General features: G+C 45.4%; 1 protein-coding gene across 1 annotated transcript in view; it reads right to left on the bottom strand.

Annotated features, from left to right (window-relative positions):
- The window catches only part of PDGFA (platelet derived growth factor subunit A), a 49,338-nt gene that overhangs the window by 14,780 nt on the left and 12,011 nt on the right, over positions 1-22,547 (bottom strand). Inside the window, exon 3 of the mRNA XM_081965684.1 lies at positions 2,518-2,622. Within this exon, the coding sequence (XP_081821810.1) occupies positions 2,518-2,622 (105 nt within the window). The remainder of the gene's footprint in view (positions 1-2,517; positions 2,623-22,547) is intronic.

The raw sequence follows: 22,547 nt of genomic DNA, 5'->3' as shown, positions 1-22,547 counted from the left end.
ATCACAATATATACATTTGTTCCAGTCTTGTCATCTTAACTTATACCAATCATAAAATCTATTCCATACTTCAAAATATTCTGATTCCCCTTTATTTTGAAGTTCTAAAGTGAGCCTATCTGCTTCTGCACAGGCCAACACTTTTCTGATTATATCTAGCTCTGATGGTGTATTTTCTTTTTTCCAATGCTGTGCATAGGTTATGCGCGCTGCAGTTAGTATATGTATGATTAGATAGAGTGTATCTTTCTTAAACCCCTCTGGTATTATGCCTAGGAGAAAGGTTTCTGGTTTGAACATAATTTGTTTAAACCAGGCACTTTCTATCATATGTGGTGGACGTGCAATGAGGCAAAAAAAATATTGGAAAATGATTCAATCATGGTTAGAACAAATGGTGGGAGAACAAATTGCAGTACTGCATTCTAACCACTGTGCCATCCCAGTTCATAATAGAACTCTTGCTTTGCATACAGAACGCCCTGGGTTCAATTCTGTTCCTTTGCCAAAAACTGGCCAGAGTTCTTGAGGAAAGGCTGGGAAAATTCAGAGGAATTAGAGGATAATTCTTTGGTCCCAGGTGCCCATATTCCTATTTTATCAATTTAAGTCAGGTGCAAAAAATCAGGATCCCATATTAAGCACCCCACAATATTTTTTTGCTCAGGCCTCTAGACAAGAATCTGGCCAACTACAGTTCAACGCTAAATTGGCACCAGCTAAAAGCCAACTGAATTCAGAAGGAGTTGGAATTGAATCCTTTGTGGCAACATAAAGATTCTAATCTGATGACTCCTTTCACTCCACCCTCTAACTCTTTTTGTTCTTCTCTTACATTTGATTCAGGAAACTTCTGTCCTGTTCCATCCCTTCGTAGTTTTAGGCTGCTTCTCAAAGTAGGGTAAGGACACTATTCAAACTTGTAAGAGCAGCAGGGAAAGGTCTGGAAATATATATATATTTATAGCAATTTCCCTTCTTATTGCAGCCAACTATATTTGACTGTACTACTCTGTTACTTCTCTGTTACTACTATTTTTTCCAACTCTGGTGGCAATGCATTCCTTGAGATGGGATCCTCCTCCATAGTTATCCCTGTATATTTTGGCAGTGAATGTATTTGACGTAAACAGGTGGCTGAATCAGTTCCTAAAATGGGAAAGAATCGTGGAAGATGTTGGTCTTGGCCTGGAAAGAACCAAATTCAAGTTTCCACTTGATCACCAAAGATGCTCTTTCTCAGCCCAATTCATCCCACAGGATTCGTTTGAAGATACACCTAGAGGACAATCAAAGGGATGCCTTGGAGTTTTGCACAAGGAAGGAGGTATAAAAGGGCTGTTCATTTTCCTCCTCTTCCTCTTCTTAATCATCTAACAGATTAACAGAAAGGAACATGGAGATCTTCTAGTCCAACCCGATGCTCAGGCAGGAAACCCTATGCCAGTGACGGTGAACCTTTTTTGCCTCCGGTGCCAAAAGCATGCACGCTCCCACTATTGTGGGTGCCTGCATGCCCACCCCAGTAATTTAATCCACCTCCGCACCATGCTCCCTGTGCATTCATGCATGAACCCCCCCCTCGCTGCCCCGTGCATGCGTGCATGGCTTTCTTGGAACTTGGGGAGGGCAAAAACATCCTCCCTGCACCCCCAGAGGCTGGAAACAGCCCATTTTCTGACCTCCGGTGGGCTCAGTAGATCCGTTTTTCACCCTCCCCAGGCTCCAGAGGCTTTCTTAGGAGCCTGGGGAGGGCGAAAAACAGCTCAACACGCAAACCAGAAGTTCAGGAATGGACTTCCGGGTTGCCTGTTGAGCCGTTTTTCGCCCTCCGGAGTCTTCAGGAGGCTTCAGGGAAGCCTCCGGAGGGTGAAAAACAGCTGAAAATCAAGGCCGAAAATCTGCTGGCCAGCGCGCGCATGCCATAGGTTCGCAATCACGGCCCTATGCCATTTCAGGCCAACGGTTCTCCAATCTCTTCTTCAAAACCTCCAGTGATGGAGGTTTCTGGAGGAAAGCCATCCCACTAGTTAATAATAGTTAAACCAGGAATTTGCTTCATGCTGTTTGGGGAAGCCTGGCTCAGAACACCATGAGTCACACAAAGGGTCAGCAAACAGCCTCTTTTGAAAGAGGGAAGTCTTGTTATTTCATTCAGTTTTTAAAGAACCCCCGTCAGTTGCAAAGCAGTGAACTCAAAGAACTACCAGCCCCACATTCCCTTGCTCAGATTTCACCAGGAGCATGCAGGAACATGAAAATTGAATGTCAGGCATTTTTTCAGCATATTATAACTCTGGAAGATTGACCGAGCTACCGAAGGAAAAAGTAAATAAATAAAAACAAGAGCGCGCACTCTCTTTTCTATTCGTTTGCAAACTATTTTCCCCTCTTACGCTTTTCTTTTTTTTTTTTTTTTGCTTTTTTAAAAAATTTAAGTTCTACACCAGCCCCAAAGTCCTTCCAAAGATCATTCCCTGCACCTTGGTGCATTATAAAATAAAATAAAATTCTTACCAACGCTTCTTTTTCTGCGAATAGTTCTAGGGTGGTTTTCTTGCAACAGCTTGGCTGAGTGGATGGGACGGGAGATTAGATTCGTTTCTGCTGCATCGTCATAACCTAAAACACACACACACACACACAAACAAACACACATACACAAAAACAGACGTCAAATTTTCAGGATTTCAGAAGGAGGATTACTTTCTTGGGGTATTCAAAAAAAAAGTGACGTTTAACCAACATTCAATTCTTTAGCCACAGGGAATCAACATTTTGACTTCCTGGTTTTTTTTCTTCCAGGACCATGAATGGTGGTTGAAATCCAGCATTACGAATACTTTTTTTAGTAATAACTAGCCCATAACCCGGAGTTGCCCAAGTATTTATTTATAGTGGGGAAAATGTCTGGGCCAAACGTAATTTCTAATGTTGGATTTTCCCCCTTACCAGAGGGAGCCCCCTTGTGGAGCACTGTGAAGCCGTTACCATGGCAACTCCACTGTGCTGTACAGTAGAATTCATTTTAAGGCACAACAGGCTGTATCTTAACAGAACACGCACCCCGAGGGGCTTTAGGGGTGTCTTACCCCAACCGTATTTGTCTCCAGAGAGTAAGTCATCTCTGTGTACCAAGTTTGGTTGAAATTGCTCGAGGCGTTCCAGAGTTATGCTGGAACATACACACACAGCCATTTATACGTATATAGATTATTATTCCGTAAATTATTCAGATGGGCCATTCAAAAATCTCATATTATTGTTTACAATGCCAAATGTTTCGTAGCAACACTAAAAGCCGCAACATTTTTCAAGCAAGGCTAAGATGGTCTCTTCTGCAGGCTCTTGGAAATGCCTCTGCTACATCGGAATCCAAGACATAGCTTTCATCAAAGTTCCAATTTAATAAGAAAGACATATTGGCACATCTGTGGGAAACCCGAATCTGAAAGCTTCCTGGGTTTTCCACCCAGTTGAAAGTTCATGATCTTGCCCCCCACACCCACAAGTCCATCAAATGGTCTAATCTTCCACTTCCATACTGGCATTTCCACCCATCTAGTTCCGGTCAAGTGCAGAGGTGCAGAGACAAAGAATGACCTTGGGCTTCTAGAAAGGAATGTTTTATTTTGACAACAACACATTCTACGATTCTACTCCTTACTATTCCCCCTCCCAGTTACCCCCTTAATGAAACAGCATAGTAAAATGAGAGAGTGTGTGACAGGCCAAAGATCCTAAAAAGAATATGACTGCAGGCCTGACACTCGGTGAGCTTCCAAAACGGCAGATCTTCTGTGACCCTTGCAAATATGACTTTTCCCCTTCCTGCAATCTATCCAAAAGAGGAAAATTGGGAGAGAAGAAAAGGACATTGAGAATATGAGAAACAGGGAGAACTGTAGCCAGGAGACATCTCCATCTATTTCTAGCATGGGTCCAACCAAGGCTGTACTTCAGACCAGACCAGACCAGCCCAACACGGTGTCCCACCCACCATCTCATATCCCTACTGGGGGGAAAAATAGTCAGTCCCACATCATGAATTGTCCTCTCTGTCATGTCCAATTCCTCACCTCTCCAAGAAGAAGGCCTTATCTAAGACCTAAGGACCATGCACAATATCAACCAGGCGATGAGAAAACCTTCTCTTCCTTTCTTTGATCACAAACTTTGCACCCCTCTTGCTCCTATGTAGGTCTTCCCGCCTGCCGTGAATACAAGACTTTATCTTAAGGATAAAGGTAAAGGTTCCCCTCACACATATGTGCTAGTCGTTCCCGACTCTAGGGGGCGGTGCTCATTTCCATTTCAAAGCCAAAGAGCCAGCGCTGTCCGAAGACGTCTCCGTGGTCATGTGGCCGGCATGATGCAATGCCAAAGGCGCATGGAACGCTGTTACCTTCCCACTAAAGGTGGTCCCTATTTTTCTATTTGCATTTTTTACATGCTTTCCAACTGCTAGGTTGGCAGAAGCTGGGACAAGTCACGGGAGCTCACTCCGTCATGCGGCGCCAAGGATTCAAACCGCCCAACTGCCGACCTTTCTGATTGACAAGCTCAACGCCTTAGCCACTGAGCCACAGAGTCCCTGACTTTCCCTCTTATATGGCCACAAATTTTGCCCTTCTTGTTTGTAAGTTCTTCCAGCCTGCTGCGGACACAAGATTTTCCCTTCTATCAGAAGATACACCAACCGAAGCTATGGAAAAGCTTTGGAGCTGAATGCCATTGAGTTTCCACAGTTATAACTCTGCAATTCAACAGTCCACCACATTTCCCCGATGTTGTTAAAACCATTTGGCAAAAACGTTTGGAAGACTACTGAGGAGGTGGGGGTCTTGTGCAAATCGTGGCTTACAGATTTATCTCGCACCCAAGTCCTATCTGCAAGGGAGGACTTTGAAGCTGCCTCCCAAGACAAACCAGTCTGAAAATGTTTGGGAGTCAAGTAACAATCAGACTTGTTTAGACAAGTATTTTCAACAAAAGTATTTGCACTCACGTCTCCGTAGAGCTGAAGTTGGTGGCACTGCATGAAACCATTGCAAGCGCTTTTAGTGCCGTTTGTGTGTTTTATCGGCGACGTCAGATTTTTGCTCCCCCTTTTTGGCTTTGGGGCAAAATATACGTTACTTAGATTAGGATCTTGATCCCCGTCACACGCTCACACTCACACACGCACATACAATGGGAAGACGATATTGGATTTAATAAAGAGGCAGAGTTTCTGTCTGTACCATGGGATAGGGTCGTGATGGCGAACCTTTGGCACCCGTGCCACAGGGGACATGCAAAACCTTCTCTCCGTGCACGCCATCACCCCAGCTCAGCTCCACCGCACAAGCACGCACGCCTCCCACTGTCCAGCTGATTTTTGGGGTCTCTGTTGAGCATGCGGGAGGGACGGGGTGCATGTGGGAGATACACATGAATGTTCAGGGGCAGGGGGAGCGTGGGGGGTGCGGTGCCCCCCTGAAGCCATTTTTAGTCCCAGGAGGCTACAGGGAGGCCTACTAAGCCCAAAACAGGACACGGGAGTGTGGCTGTTTTTGCTCCCAGGAGACTGCAGGAGGTCTACTAAGCCCAAAATAGGACACGGGGATGTGGCTGTTTTTGCTCCCAGGAGGCTGCAGGAGGTCTACTTAGCCCAAAACGGGATACGGGGGTGTGGCTGTTTTTGCTCCCAGGAGGCTGCAGGGAGGCCTACTAGTTGCTTGCGAGGGGGCTTTTCTCTGCTGCATAACCAGGGTGTAACCAGTCCAGGGTTGACCAGAGAAGACAACCCATAAGCCATTCTGCGGGACTTTGCTTGGTGATTGGGCACGGGGTTGTATGCTGTGCCAGGAGGCATTGGGCCACCTGGGGCCAGGGAAATGGCACAACAAACTGTCCCAATACCTCCTGGCACAGCATACAACCCCGTGCCCAATCACCAAGCAAAGTCCCGCAGAACGGCTTATGGATCGTCGGCTCCAGACAACCCTGGACTGGCTACACCCCAGTTATGCGGGCAGAGAAAAGCCCCCTTGCAGGCAACTCCACACGGGCCTTTAATGTGGTAGACCCGGTCTACACCCAAAACTATGGGGCCAAACCAAGGTGGCTTCCCGGACAAATCATGCAACTAACTGGACCCTACTCTTATAAGGTCCAGCTCAGTGACGGGCAAATGTGGCGCTGACACATCAACCAGCTCAGACGGCGAGCCACCAGCGCAGCAGACCAACACCCTGTGCAGGCCTAATCCTGCCCCGGGGAACTAATATCAACAGAGGCTGCTCCAGCGCAGACAGAGCCGCACGCAACACCTCCCACCGATGCGTTCTTGTCGCCAGGCTTACCTGAGAATCGGGTCAGTCCCGCGGCGGTCAAGTTTCCCGCCAACTCAGCTGCACAGTCTCCTGATGTTCCACAGGACTCTCCACCAGCGGCTCCTCCTTTGGCCACCGCCCCTGAACTAAGGTGATCTGGGCGAAGCCGACATCGGCCGGCGTATTTGGCTGACTACGCTTGCGCTAACTGGGAGGAGAGGGGTGTTAAGTCATCGAGGCTACGACACCATTGATTATCATTGCCGGCCCCTGATTGGTTGAGACGCAAGCCGCCAGCTGGCGGGAGAATGCAGCCATTCTATTGGTTCAGCGCCTGACAGCTCTGGTATAAAAAGGGCTGTCAGCTGTCAAATGCTGCTGTTTGCCGGTTCGAGGTTTGCCTTACATTTTGGCGTGTTAAACTGTTAATAAAGGTTGTGTTAGCTTCAACCTGCCTTGCCTCAGTTCCTGCCTGCCTCGTTCTCCCTACAGAACAGAAACCATCACAGGTTCAAGTTTTCTTCAATTGGAGGTTAACCTTGGACAGCTCACATTCAAAACCCTCCACCCTCAAAGGATAATTTTAAAAGAAAGAATTGCAAAGAGCTTTTTTGGTCCGACCCACAGTTTCTCAACAAAAAGCTCACATTTTACTAGTTACATGTTCACCACAGAGTCCATGGTGCTCTCGGAGCTTGGTTGTTTCCTTTCAGACGTTTCATTGCCCGACTAGAGAACATGATCAGTGTTGGAAAGAAGTGGGTTTGTGGGACAGAGGAGGATAAATTTCTTTACTCTCTCTAAACTTGACCATTTCCTTAAGGTAAAGATGCCCCTCGCACATATATGCTATTTGTTCCCAGCTCTAGAGGGCAGTGCTCATCTCCGTTTCAAAGCCGAAGAGCCAGCGTTGTCCGAAGACGTCTCCGTGGTCATGTGGCTGGCATGACTCAACACCGAAGGCACACGGAATTTTTCTACTTGCATTTTTTACCTGCTTTCAAACTGCTAGGTTGGCAGAAGCTGGGGCAAGTCACGGAAGCTCACTCCGTTACGCGGCGCTAGGGATTTGAACCATCGAACTGCCGACATTTCTGATCGACAAGAGTCACCATGTCCCATGGTCGTGTCCTTGGTCTGGGCCAATTACAGGCTTTCAAAGAGAATCTCCACGAGACGTGACAGAAGAAAACGTGTCCTCAAATAACTCTGGACATCTCGTCTGCTTAGAAGGGACGTGACTGTTGCAGAACGCAACCGCAAGTTGTTAACTTTTATGATATGGTAATAGTTGGCAGAATTCCTGCCTTTCATGTTCTTTTCAGAAGACTTTATGAGGCAGGTGAGGCTGGTTGCACACTCCCAATTACCACAACGTCTACTCTGGATTCCTCAAAAGCAGGTGAAGACAAACGTGGGATGGTTTTCATCTGCATTGATCTGGTTGTTTGGCTGAGCCTGAAGGGTTGAGCTTCTAGGGTGGTAGAAGGAGTCAGACAGTGAGGTGAAGCAAAGGGTTTCAGCCAAGGAACGAGCCACAAGCTCTGCGTAACCTGAAGCAAAACCACCAGTTCTGTGGTGGTGACAGATAGAGCACAGTTGATGTTTACCCTCAGGACACAAGTGATACTATGTGCCTTGGTGAACCTACAGCTGATTCTCTCCTGGTGTAAAAAAAGACTTGCATGAAGTCAGAACAACAGAGTTGGAAGGGACCTCGGAGGTCTTCTAGTCCAGCCCCCTCCTTAGGCAGGAAACCCTACACCACTTCAGGCAAATGGCTATCCAACATCTTCTTTAAAACGTCCCGTGTTGGAGCATTCACAACTTCTGGAGGCAACTTCTGTTCCACTGATTAATTGTTCTCACTGTCAGGGAATTTCTCCTCAGTTCTAAGTTGCTTCTCTCCTTGATTAGTTTCCATTCATTGCTTCTTGTCTTACCCTCAGGTGCTTTGGAGAATAGGTTGACCTCCTCTTCTTTGTGACAGCCTAACCATATATTGGAAGAACGCCATCATGTTGCCCCTAGTCCTTCTTTCCATCACACTAGACAGACCCAATTCCAGCAACAAGCCACAAACAGCGTCTTGGAAGAAATGCACCATGGACGGCAGAAGAAATAAATAAGAAAACGGTCTTTCAAAGCCAGTGAAATCTCCCCTCCAAAATGTGGAGATCCACAGCCTGAAGGCCTAGCCCTAGACTTATGATGTTTAATTACCGCCATTTAATACATGCTATCTTCTTGAAAGACTTAAAAAATGTGCACGATGATTGCACCTTTCCATCAGCACCCTGACAATGCCGCCTCTATTCATAATTTTTCTTTCTTTCTTTCTTTCTTTCTTTTTTTTCAAAAGCTGGGAACAAAATCAGAACACGCCACAACCTGTTGGAGCTGCCTCGGCTGCCACACGGTTGCAGAACAAACACCTCCCAAAGTACAGTGAGCTTTCAAAGAACGGCACCTGAGAAAAAAGCCACATCGATCAAAGAACCACGAGAACAAGATAGAAAACTAGGCACACATATCATATCACAGAAGGACAACAAAGTTGTCCTTCCCCGATATGATTTGGGCTTGATTCCCAAATGGTAAGGCGATCCCAAAGATGTCCACCTGGACAGACAGGTAAGTGCGACAATATCTTATACTTTGTCACTGTAGTTTTTATGACCTGCAGCCCAGTTAAAGGTAATCCTGGACTTAAGGTAAAGGTTTCCCTTGCACATATATTGCTAGTCATTCCCCACTCTAGGGGGCAGTGTTCATCTCCGTTTCAAAGCCAAAGTGCCAGTGCTGTCTGAAGACGTCTCCGTGGTCATGTGGCCGGCATGTCTTAATGCCGAAGGCGCACGGAACGCTGTTACCTTCCCACCAAAGGTGGTCCCTATTTTTCTACTTGCATTTTTTACATGCTTTCAAACTGCTAAGTTGGCAGAAGCTGGGAGCTCACTCCGTTACGCAGCGCTAGGGATTTGAACTGCCAAACTGCCAACCTTTCTGAGTGACAAACTCAGTGTCTTAGCCCCTGAGTCACCGTGCCCCTAACATAGTACATATACATCCAAAGTAAAGCATTTTTACAGGCGCTCACTCCTTGAGGCGGTGCTAGGGATTCGAACCACCAAAGTGCCAACTTTTCTGATCGACAAGCTCAGTGTTTGGACTTCAAGCCATTTATTTAGCAACCATTCAAAATTGGGCCCTAAAAAAAGTGACTTACACTTACTCCTTGCACTTATAACCGGGTTCAGCATCCCCGTGGTCACATGATCAAAAGTTGACCTGTATTTATTTACAACCCTTGCGGTGTTCCAGGTTGATCACCATTTGCAACCTTCTCCGATGGAGTCCGGCAAAAGCTTAGCCAACAGAGCAATCCAGATCCGCTTAATAGTCGCAACAATTCCTTTCACAACTGTGTTGAAAAAGATCGGTTGCAAACTGCTTAACGATGATCTCGTTGAGGAATGGACATTCTGGTCCCAATTGTAGTTGTAAGTCAAGGAATACCTGCATCTTCAAAAGAACAGATCAAGAAGATTTTTTTCTTCTAGCGGAGCTGCTCAAAAGACATGATCCATGCAACCAGGCAAGCTCCAGAGAGATGGAAAGGCTGAGAACCACATCACTCCCCAGTAATTAACTTAATTTTGCAAAGCTTCTTCTCCGGTAACACTGTACTGCAAACGAGGGCATACAAAACCTTTGCCAGACCAATTCTCGAATACACCTCGTCTGCCTGGAATCCACACTTTATATCGGACATTGATACGATCGAGTCAGTCCAGAGGTATCTCGCGAGAAGAGTCCTCCACTCCTCTGCTCACAGCAGAATCCCTTATGCCACCAGGGTCGAAACTTTGGGCTTGGACAACCTAGAACTAATTCACCTACGGTCTGACCTAAGTATAGTACACAAAATTATCTGCTACAATGTCCTACCTGTCAATTACTTCAGCTTCAACTGCAATAACACACGGGTAAACAATAGATGCAAACTCAAGGTAAACCGCTCTAAACTCGATTGCAGAAAATATAACTTCAGCAACAGAGTGGTCAATGCCTGGAATGCTCTACCTGACTCCGTTGTTACATCCTCAAACCCCCACAGCTTCAACCTCAAACTGTCTACCGTGGACCTCACCCCATTCCTAAGAGGTCCGTAAAGGGTGTGTGTGCATAAGCGCACCAGCGTGCCTACCATCCCTGTCCCACTGTCCCCATTTATTTGTCCCCATTTCTTTTGTCCATGTCCATGTTTATACTTATACGTATCTCAACACCACCATCAAGAGTTATCCAAGAAGAAATCCTCAAAGCCGCTGGAAATTTTGGCTATTTTGGCCAAGCCATTTTTGGCAAATGAACAAAAACCACAATGCCAATTTTGGTTCCGCATCAGTAGAAACCAATATTTCACGGGGAAAAGTAGGGAATGGGGAAGAAAAAGATGGAAGAGAAACCAGCTCGGCTTTCAATTACTAAGTGACCTTTCTAGAACAGGAGGAGATAGACATTATTACTGTATCAGCAATTTCTTTTTCCTGGAAATGTTCAGAGGGATAATATAGAACATAAGACATACGTATATCACTGCAGCCAAGAAATCAAAAGACGCTTGCTCCTGGGGAGGAAAGCGATGGCAAATCTAGACAGCATCCTAAAAAGCAGAGACATCCCCCTGCCAACACAAGTGTGTCTAAGTCAAGGCGATGGTTTTCCCAGTTGCAATGGATGGCTGTGAAAGTTGGACCATAAGAACTCCCACTCCCCCACTTTCTAGCATGGTGCCTTAAGACCATACTGGCTCTCTAGAAGCCCAGAATGACAGGGGGTGTAATTTAACTCTTGCCCGGTGCAGGAATCTGTATCCTATTGTATCACACCCAACTGCAGGCACATTTTGGATACAGTATGTGGTCTGAGAGTGACAATGAAGTCTTATTCATTGTCATCCTCCGACTACAGACTAGCCTCAGGACCAGGGAGGATGCTTCTTAGCTTGCAGGAGAGATTTCAGCCGTGCAAATAGGACACTCGGGCTGGTTGTTTCCCAAGGAGCCAAATGTATTCCAGCATGCAATGGTATGTAAGAATCATCTTCGGAGACAGGAGGATGAGCCACACACTGGACAACTGGCATGTAAATGATAGCTTGGTCAAAGGAAGGAGAGGGAGGGCGTGGGAAACATTCCAGAAAGGACCCTCTCCAGTTGCCAAAAAATAAAAAGGAAAGGAGGGAAGAAAGACTTCCAGAGTCCCTTTTTGGGAGAGGGGGCGGTCTAAAAATCTAAGAAATAAATAAAAATAAATTTGCAAGCTTTTGTTAACATAAGTGTGAGGCATCCGCTAATGGTTAGCCCCTGCTAGGAGTTAGATAAGGATCCACAGAATTCAAAATGAGTTGGATTTCAATTGTTTGTGGCTACCTACAGATTCTAGGCTCGTCCCTCTTTTGACACCCCCTACAGGTTTTGCCACTACTTCTCCTATGTCAACCTTATGATAAAGAATCCAGGTGTGTTTCCTATCTGGATTACCTTGCATCCGAGGTGGTATTCTACCAGTTCGGACCAGTTCACCTGAACCGGTAGTGCAGGGGTGTCCAAACTTGGGAACTTTAAGACTTGTGGACTTCAACTCCCAGAATTCCCCAGCCAGCCAAGTTTGGACACCCCTGTGGTAGTGGAAATCGTGAGTAGCCCCACCCACCCACCTTGGCTCTACGGCATCCCATTTAGGCCATTTTTTTCGCCTAAAATGCACGGACAGCCATGGGCATGCACAAAGGTGGCTCAGTTTCGCGAACCGGTAGGGAAGGTAAGTGAATGCCACCTCTGCCTTGCATGGTTGACAAGCATGATTGTAAAAAAAGAAGCAATGGGTGGAAACTAATCAAGGAGAGAAGCAACTTAGAACTGAGGAGAAATTTCCTGACAGTGAGAACAATTAATCAGTGGAACAGAAGTTGCCTCCAGAAGTTGTGAATGCCCCAACACTGGAAGTCTTTAAGAAGATGTTGGATAGCCATCTGTCTGAAATGGTATAAGGTTTCCTGCCTAGGCAGGGGGTTGGACTAGAAGACCTTCTAGGTCCCTTCCAACTCCGCTATTATATTGTATTGTATTGTAAATGAAAGTTTTTCAACTCTTTCTGCTGGGAATAACCAAGGGGAAATATAGAAAGAAAATTAAATACATACTAATACACCTATTGACTACAGCTAGAATAACACTTGCCCATTGCTGGAAACAAAGTAATATTCCCCCAGATGAATTAGTGATTCAGAAAATTTTAGATTGTGCAGAAATGGACAAGCTAACATTAAGATTAAAGGACAAAGAAGAGTCTGAATACTATGAAATTTGGGGTAACTGGTATAAATGGTTGCATAACAGGAATAAAGTTAATTCAGCCAAGAAACAATAGAGAAATGCATAGAACTGTCGATGAATGTATATGAATATAGAAGCGATATAAGATTGATATGTACAGGTATTATGACATAACAATGGTAATGTGATGATTGTAAGATGTTATAGAGGGAAAAAGCAATAAAAAAACTGCTTTAAGAAAGTTTTTCATCAAGAAAAAGTAATCCCACCCTATATTCTCAAATGCTATCTTCTACCTCTGGATTGTGCTATGCAATTCTACTTTGGTTGCATCACCATTCAATCACATCCATAGAGAAATGCCCCTTTTCTCACCTGAACAGTTCTTAGAACTTGGAAGTTCTTCCTAGGGCCGTGAGGGCGAACCCCAGGAAGAGGTCACGAGTCCATTTAATGAATGCCCCCTCCCCCATTCTGGGTCAGAAGGAAAAGTCACCTTCTACGCAGGCATTATCTCGCCAATTACAGCAGTTACGCTGGTTCAGTATTTTATAGTATCAGCCATGAACTTTGGACTTTCAAGAGGGCCTCGGGCCAAAAGTGGACGAGCCTTTGCCGAGCCGATCAAAACAACCTCCGGAAGGAGCAAGCAATTTTATCATTCCATCCAGAGGTCACGGTGGGACCACACCTCTCAAGGAGTAGGAACTTTGGAACATTTTCCGAGATGCTCTGAGATGCTATGGCAGCAATGAAAGCATTCACTCGACTCTAATAGGGCTCCAGGTTGTCCTTGACTTACAAGAGTTCATTGAGTGACCATTCAAGGTGGCGACGACACTGGGGGGGGAAAGCAACTTATACAAATACAAGTACAATAGCAGAGTTGGAAGGGACCTTGGAGGTCTTCTAGTCCAACCCCCTGCCTAGGCAGTAAACCCTACACCACTTCAGACAAATGGCTATCCAACATCTTCTTAAAGACTTCCAGTGTTGGGGCATTCACAACTTCTGGAGGCAGGTAGTTCCACTGATGAATTGTTCTGAAATTTCTCCTTAGCTCTAAGTCGCTTCTCTCCTTGATTAGTTTCCACCCATTGCTTCTTGTCCTGCCCTCAGGTGCTTTGGAGAATAGCTTGACTCCCTCTTCTTTGGGGCAGCCCCTGAGATATTGGAAGACTGCTATCCTGTCTCCCCATGTCCTTCTTTTCATTAAACTAGAAAAGAAGGGGAGACATGATTATGGCCGTTTTTCACCTTTATGACAGCGTCCACATGGTCGTGGGATCAAAATTTGGATGCTTGGCTGTTGACTCACAGTTGCCAAGCTTCTGGAGACATGCGTAGTGGCGCTGCAGGTGGTGTGAGATATGGGCAACTCATTGGACCCAAACCAAGATATGACCTTCATTTTCCAATGCCTGCCTTCCATTGAGGACTTGTATATTGCATGAGCCAGGAAGAGGGCCGTGACAATATCTACAGACCCCTCACATCCTGGACATAAACTATTTCAACTTCTACCCTCAAGATGATACAGTTTCCTGCCTAAGCAGCGGGTTGGACTAGAAGACCTCCAAGGTCCCTTCCATCTCGGATATTCTGTTATGCTATTCTATTCTTCTGCAGCAGCTAGCTAGCAAACAAGCCATTAACACTCCTGCTCCTGTCAACATATAAGGCCCCAAATGTAGAGGTGTGAAGTTGCTCCTTCGCTATACAACTTCATGAAATATTTGAACTGAGGTTACTGATAACTTTGGGCCATATATGTCTCACCCTTGACCACTCATAGATGTGTGGACTTCAACTCCCAGAATTCCCCAACCAGCATGAATGAAATAAATTAGACTGCAGAAGCGTGGCTTAAGATTTGGGGCCGGGAAGCAGCTAGATCTCAGCAGAAAATGCCCAGTTCTCCCCACTTTTTGAGTCGGCATGTCATACTGGTGAAATACTCAAGTAATTGTAACTGTTGCCGCCTTGACCTATGGCCGTTTTGCTATGGTGATGTTTGAAGGCGGTCTGGCATATACAATGAAGTCAGACCAAATTCCACTGTAATGACAATCGCTCTTTGATTATAGTTTTAGGCTTCGAAATGGTCCTGGCGAAAACTGTGGATGTGTGGAGATGATTAGCCTCCCAAAGATTTTATACAGTCGTGGATTACGACCATAAAAATATATACATATAAACTATCTTTCTGAAGCTGAGTCTGTAAAACTGAATGACATGTCAAGCTACACTCTTTGGAGTCGTCTGTGCCGTTCAAGAATTTGACACAAAAAAACCATGTTTGGTTTGGTTGGTCAGGTCTTCCTGGTATCTAACTCCATTTGGATGCTCCAGGCGGGACACCGAGAGCCATAAAATTCTGCTATTGTTTAGCACAAGCTTAAACAGCCCCTAAAATTAATGAGTTCCAACAGCCTAATATGATGATACTCATCGTTGTGATTTACACAGCACTGTGCAAGATCAGGGGGAAAAGTAGGCAGCCAAGGGTGGGTGGATGGATGGATGGATGGATGGATGGATGATGGAAGGAAGGAAGGAAGGTAGATAGGTAGGTAGGGAAGGAAGGAAGGAAGGAAGGAAGGAAGGAAGGAAGGAAGGAAGGAAGGATGGATGGATGGATGGGTGGATGGATGATGGAAGGAAGGAAGGAAGGAAGGAAGGAAGGAAGGAAGGAAGGTAGATAGGTAGGGAGGGAAGGAAGGATGGATGGAGGGATGGATGGATGGATGGATGGAAGGAAGGAAGGAAGGAAGGATGGATGATATTAGCTAATTGAGTTATGAAACATCTGCAAGCTCAGAGAACACCAAGGGGAGGGAGAGACTAGGGAAGGAAGGAAGGAAGGAAGGAAGGAAGGAAGGAAGGAAGGAAGGAAGGAAGGAAGGAAGGACACAATTGTTGTATTGTTTTATTAAAGTTATATGTCACCCATCTCACTATGGAATTCTTGGCGCTCTCTGAACTTCTCATTATCCAACTAGGTAATATCATCAGTGCTAGAAGGAAGTGAGATTTGCAAAGAGGAGAAGGAGAAAGCAAATTGTGGAATCCCTGATGCTCTCTGAGCTTGTTAGTTTTCTTGAGACAATTCATGACCCAACTAGGAAACATCATCACTGCTCCTGAGTATTGTTGTTTATATACCCCACAGGCAAGTCTTGTGCAGTTACCTTGCTGGGTCGTGAAATGTCTGCAAGAAAACATCCAAGTTCAGAGGGCACCAAGGACCCCACAGTTCAACCCTGAGCTAAAATATTTTCTTCTCGTGTTAAGGTAAAGGTAAAGGTTCCCTTTGAACAAATGTGCTACTTGTTCCCATCTCTAGGGGGCAGTGCTCATCTCCGTTTCAAAGCCGAAGAGCCAGCGCTGTCCGAAGACGTCTCCATGGTCATGTGGCCGGCATGACTAAACGCCGAAGGCGCACAGAACGCTGTTCCCTTCCCACCAAAGGTGGTTCCTATTTTTCTACCTGCATTTTTTTTACGTGTTTTCGAACTGCTAGGTTGGCAGAAGCTGGGACGAGTCACAGGAGCTCACTCCGTTACGCGGCACTAGGGATTCGAACCGTTGAACTGCCGACCTTTCTGATCGACAAGCTCAGCATCTTAGCCACTGAGCCATCACGTCCCTCTTCTATTGGTACTATCTAAGCAACTCTGGTCTTATCATTGGTACATGCATTGGTTCCTAATTTTTCACCTGCAGCTTGGAATCAGACAATTAGTGGGAACAATTCAATCTGCTACCAAATTGCCACTTCATCATTTTTTAAATTAATCTTTTTGGTTTAAAAGCCTAAGATGGAGACCACAACTCAAAGGGCCTTCCTTTCCAACCATCTGTAGATGCTTTAGCAGCCGTCACCAAAATATAACAAGAGAAATTCCACTGTAGCATTTTTATTATCCACAAATATTTATTTAAACTACAATCCGTTGAATTGATTCATCCAGTATAAAAAGCCAGATAATCATGAAGAAATGCCTTCCTCTGTTAACCGTCCTAGAGAAGCGTGAGAATTGAAATGTCTATGAATCTCCCAGGGAGGAGCTAATGAGAGGATCTCTTAAATCTTTTATTCGCTAAGGCATGATCAATATTTTCAACAAAAGCACTGAATGTCTCAGCCAATTTGTTCCTTGCAACACAGCTAGAATGATTTCTTGAGGTTTCCCTTTCTTATTATCTTGCAGCGCCAATAATAATATTAAATACCTACAAAGATTGGACAGTCATTTGTCTGAAGTGGTGTAGGGTTTCCTATCTGAGCAGGGGGTTGGACTAGAAGACCTCCAAGGTCCCTTCCAACTCTGTTCTGCTCTGCCCTGCTCTGCTCCGCTCCATTCCATTCTTCATTCCATTGTTCTGTTCTGTTCTATTCTATATTCCATTATTCTGTTCTGTTCTGTTCTGTTCTGTTCCATTCCATTCTATTCTATTCTATTCTTCATTCCATTGTTCTTTCTGGGCTGGGACAAGTCACGGGAGTTCACTCCGTTACGCGGCGCTAGGGATTCAAACCACCAAACTGCCGACCTTTCTGATCAACAAGCTCAGTGTCTTAGCCCCTGAGCCACCGTGTCCCACGAAGTGAAGCTTAAAACGAGGTAAACGCCAGGTTTTTAAATCGATAAAAGCCACGGTTTCGTTTGCTCGCCCGTTTTTCAAAAGCTGTTACACGATATTGTGAGTTTCCCTCTGTGTGTTTTCCTTCTTCTCCCCAGCACGCAACAAATGCCGCTTTAAAATATACCCAAACACAATGAAATGGCTACACAATTCTCACAGCTGTAGATGACCCATCCTTCAGCTGTTCAATCGACTTTTGTTTGCCCAGTACACAAGACTCTGGCAAATTCCTTTCTCCTTTTCTTTCTCTCTCCTTGCTAACAAGAAAGGCCCAACTTTTCTCAATATTTTCCTATCTCTCCATCTTCCATTTGCAGTACGGACGATGCTGGTGGCACCCTTTCTTCTCCGGAAGATCTTTTACCTGTTGGCAGGCATTTGTATGGTAATCGTCATGGATTTTGATAAATTTTTTAAACCCTTAGCTAATGTCTGAACGCGGTGGCTCAGTGGCTAGGACACTGAGCTTGTCACTCAGAAAGGTCGGCGATTTGGCGGTTCGAATCCCTAGTATCCTCTAACGGAGTGAGCTCCCGTAAAAAAATTTTTATTTAGATGTATATGTACTATGTTAGGGACACGGCGACTCAGGGGCTAAGATGCTGAGCTTGTGGCTCAGAAAGGTTGGCAGTTCGGCAGTTCGAATCCCGTGCTGCCTAACTGAGTGAGCTCCCATAAAAATGTATTAATTTAGATGTATATATACTATGTTAGGGATACGGGGACTCCGGGGCTAAGGCGCTGAGCTTGTTACTCAGAAAGTTCGGCAGTTCGGCGGTTCGAATCCCTGGCGCCGCATAACGGAGTGAGCTCCCGTGACTTGTCCCAGCTTCTACCAATCTAGCAGTTCGAAAGCAGGTAAAAAATGCAAATAGAATTGAAAAATTGCCAACCATTCTTCCATGGCTTTGACATCGGTTTTATTACTGTCTTTAAAGTTAGAACACATTACTCTGTGTTCTACCTTTAAATTTTCATACACTTCCTTCAGCTGCAAAATTCCCAAGGACAAACAGCAGCCAAGATTTCACGTGCATCGATATTAAATTGCAACTACATAGAATTAATAGGATTGTATTTATTTAGGCATTTTTATGACATTTCTGTGGGGTTCAAGGCCAGCGGGCTTTGAGGAGTTTAGAGTCATGAAAAGGGGGATTTAATAATTCCTCTCCTGCTCCATAAAATAATTTCACATTGGCGACCACTTCTGGAGAACTTTGATGGTATTACTGAAGATTTTCAGGAGCCCAATAGGATCTAAGATCTAGGAACATCCATCCATCCATCCATCCATCCATCCATTGTATGCAGGGAGAAAGGGCAATGAGTACCACAGAGAAAGGAGCAACTTATGGTGGCTGATATTTAAGCTCTCTAGAACTATCTTTCTCAAACCTTGACACAACCTTGGCAACTCAACTCAACCTTGGCAGCAGTAAGATTTGTGGACTTCGTCTCCTAGAATTTCCCAGCCAACCGCTGAAACCCACATGGTGACTAGGGAGTTCTGTGAGTTGAAGTCCACACATCTCCAAGTCGCCAAGGTGGAGAACCATTGCTCTAGAAGCACCATTTCTCTAACCTTGGCTGAACCCTTTCTCCCAGAGGTCGTGATCTCAAATCCACTGTATATTCCATGGTGAGAGTGTGGTGTTATCCCTCTTGATGCTCTACTGCCTAGCGTAAACTGTGAGATGTGTCTTTTTTCCCCCGCAACCACTGTACACACCCTTCACAAGTTGTCTTCTGGAGATGGTGGTCATTGATCAACTTTGCCACAGGGGCTGTGTTCTCCTTTTTTAAAAAAGTGCTTTCTTCCTTAGATTATATATAATTTCATCCTCACGGCATGAGCTCATGATGGGTGGGATCTACGCTTCTGTTTGATACCCTAAGTGACTCATGGATCTTGTAGCCGCTGCTCATTCATGGTCGAGTTTGAGGTCACAGTTGTTGAACTCAACAGATGTTCTCCTACAGATCCTTCTTTGATGGTAGTTGATCCTTAAGAACCCTTTGAAGGATGCCCTTCAAACTGTCATATTTAGCTAACCTTTCGTCCACCGTTGTTGTGCTTACAAAATCCAGATTTCACTGCAGACTCAGAAAAATCAAGCAAAATTTGGGAAGCAAACCAAGGCCAGAGAAACTTTTCAATACAAGGGAGAAGACTGGATTCTGCTCTGACCAAGGATTCCCGAGAGCCTGAAGCAAACTCCTTGTTCCGACAAAAACCCCTTTTATTCATTGACTGTGAATTCTGCTCATTCACATCCAGCAAAGTCTTTCAAAGGAGGATTTACAGTCACAGACCTTCTCTGGCTTGGAGAACTGCCAGGCCGATATCTGCAAAATTTAACAAGGAGTCTCGGAGAGTCACGAACCAATGAAGTGAACTAATTCTCTCCTGCAAACTCCACTCCTCTTTCGCTCCTCTTTTATTTCCTCTGGGAGGGGCCATTCATCATCCACCCATGGCCTTACTCCCAAGTTGACCCCTGTTCTTTAGCTGTTCCCTTCGTCTGGCAACTCTGCGTATGCGCACACTGGGAACAGGCTCCAGCTGTTCTTCTGCCTCACTGATGTCTGACTCTGAAGGCAGCTGATAGCTGGCATAGGGCTCTGCCCCCCTCTCTGCCTCCGACACAGAGCCCTCATCAGAGTCTTCCCCAGACTCCAGGACTGGCCCATCTTCCTCCCCAACCTCCTCACTGTCTGAATCTGCTGCCAGCTCCACTGACCACTGGCAGGCCACAACAGATTCACTGTTGTAGAGGTTTGAACTTTCTCAGGTCCGTCAGAATCATGGGCATGCTAAATTCATTCATTTTCAAAATAATGTTAGGAAGCATTATACCAGTGTAAGCTTTCGAGTTAAGAAATTCAACTGACTTTTTCTATCTTCAAGGAATTCAGTCAAACCTAAAACAACAACCCTATCCAACTTTCCCACAGATCCTTCACCGAGACTCCGACAAACACAATCTGCTCCCATCGACTTACATTTCTGGACTGGCTTTAAAGAGTAACGCATAGACTCATATCCTACTTTCCCCCCATTCTGGGTTCAAATCTCTGCAAAAAAAAGTCCCAATTCTGGGTTCAAATCTCTGCAAAAACAGTAAACTCCAAAGGATGAAAACAATTAAAATAACAATAAAATTAAAATAAGGAGTATGGGTAAAATGAAGCAATGTTCAGCATCCTTTTCCTTTCTGAAGAAAAGGAGTTTCTTCAAGATGTTAAACAGGATCAAGTGTGGAAAAGTAATCCCATGTCAAGAATGGAGGCAATCATTGTTGTTTTCAACTACAGGAGGAAAGTACTGTGAACAGCAAGCAGCGTTGTTAAGGATGCATTTACAACTTCCATTCTGGCCCATTGCTGAAAGGATGAAATTCTGGACAGTTGACAACTATCAACCAAACACCAGTGAAGATCTGACTTCTTGTTTGCCAAAGGATCACGGGAGAAATGTCTCCCTTTTGACCGAATTCTCCCATTTATTAAAAAATTGCACACTAGAATCCAGGGTTCCAGATCTCTCTGAGGGTGGGATGGGGGGGGGTGTAATTAAATGGTCCAGAGCTCTGAAATAGTTTGATCCTTCGACAATCTCCTTGATGTCTCTTTTAGTGGTAGAACCACTCCAACAGCTCCTGCTGGGTTCATACGACCCCCAAAATCTGGGTTGAACAACCACGATTCTTCACCTCAACTTATCTTGCTCAAGTCAAGCATGCAAAGTCTTGAAGGGAAGACAGGGTTCACACAGGATGTGAAGGCGATGGCTGTTTCCCGCAAAGACATGGACACAAAGACACGGACATGTTTTTAGCTGGGTTTAACATGTGATGATGCCAACCTAACCCAAGTTTCAGCAAAAATAAACTAAAGCCTCCTGGAAACCGTTGGCTTGACTATAAAGACGTCACAGAAGGAGGGAAACAGAGGCTAAGGTAAAGGTTTCCCTCGCACATATATGCTAGTCCTTCCCGACTCTAGGGGGCGGTGCTCATCTCCGTTTCAAAGCCAAAGAGCCAGCGCTGTCCGAAGACGTCTCCATGGTCATGTGGCCGGCATGACTAAACACCAAAGGCACACGGAACGCTGTTCCCGTCGCCCCAAAGGTGGCTCCTATTTTTCTACTTGCATTTTTTACCTGCTTTCGAACTGCTAGGTTGGCAGAAGCTGGGACGAGTCACGGGAGCTCACTCCGTTACGTGGTGCTAGGGTTTCGAACTGCCGAACTGCCGACCTTTCTGATCGACAAGCTCAGAGTCTTAGCCCCAGAGTCCCCGTGTCATAGTATATATATATACATCTAAATTAATACATTTTTACGGGAGCTCACTCTGCCAAACTGCCGAGCTTTCTGATCGACAAGCTCAGCATCTTAGCCACTGAGCTGCCGCGTCCCTCAAACAGAGGCTAGCCAATAGCCAAACGGCAGAAAGAGAAGATGGAAGTGGAGCAGCTTCTGCAGAATGGTATTCTTCCCAAGCTTAGCATATGCTATTGAATCGAAGCTCCAAAGAACACCATGAGTATCTTAGTTAGCTGTGACCATCAGCCTCTTTCTCACAACAGCCAATTGATGGGCACTCATACAATGAGGCTTTCAAGGAGGAGAGGGGGAAAAAACACCGACCAAGACAGAGGAGGCGATGAAATTATTTAACACTGCAGATGAAGGATCAGCAGACACTGATGGTGTCAACATGTTGGAAGGTTGGTATGATACAATGGTGAGGGGCGTAACACTGGACCCCTCACGAGCACAGAGTCTGAGGGTTGGCCATAATTTCTCAACCCAACCATAATCAAAGGATTTTTTGGTGGGATAAATTAAAGAGAGGGTCTCCTGTCCCTCCTGCTCCCTGAGCTTCTGGAGGACAGGTGGAAGGAAGATAGAAGATCTCAACATACGGACGTGGCATTTTAACAGAGATGGAAGACACCAAGAATGGGCCACATCTATTGGAAGTAATGGACAAAGCTGGAGCTTCAAAAGAGAAATGTGGATAGATCAACAGCTGAAAAGATTTTGGGGGGGAAGATCTGAAAATGGTGAGGTTCCACCCTCAACAGCAGCTGGGATCCACAACAAAAGAGAAAGAAAAGGAAGGAAGGAAGGAAGGAAGGAAGGAGGGAAGGAAGGAAAGAGGGAGGGAGGGAGGGAGGGAGGAAAGAGGGTGGGAAGGAAGGAAAGAGGGAGGGAGAGAGGGAGGAA

Source organism: Natrix helvetica, assembly GCF_964273705.1.
Source record: "Natrix helvetica genome assembly, chromosome: 13".
Lineage (NCBI taxonomy): Eukaryota > Metazoa > Chordata > Lepidosauria > Squamata > Natricidae > Natrix > Natrix helvetica.
Note: the sequence above shows the minus strand (reverse complement) of the source record. Positions and strands in the feature narration are given on the sequence as shown.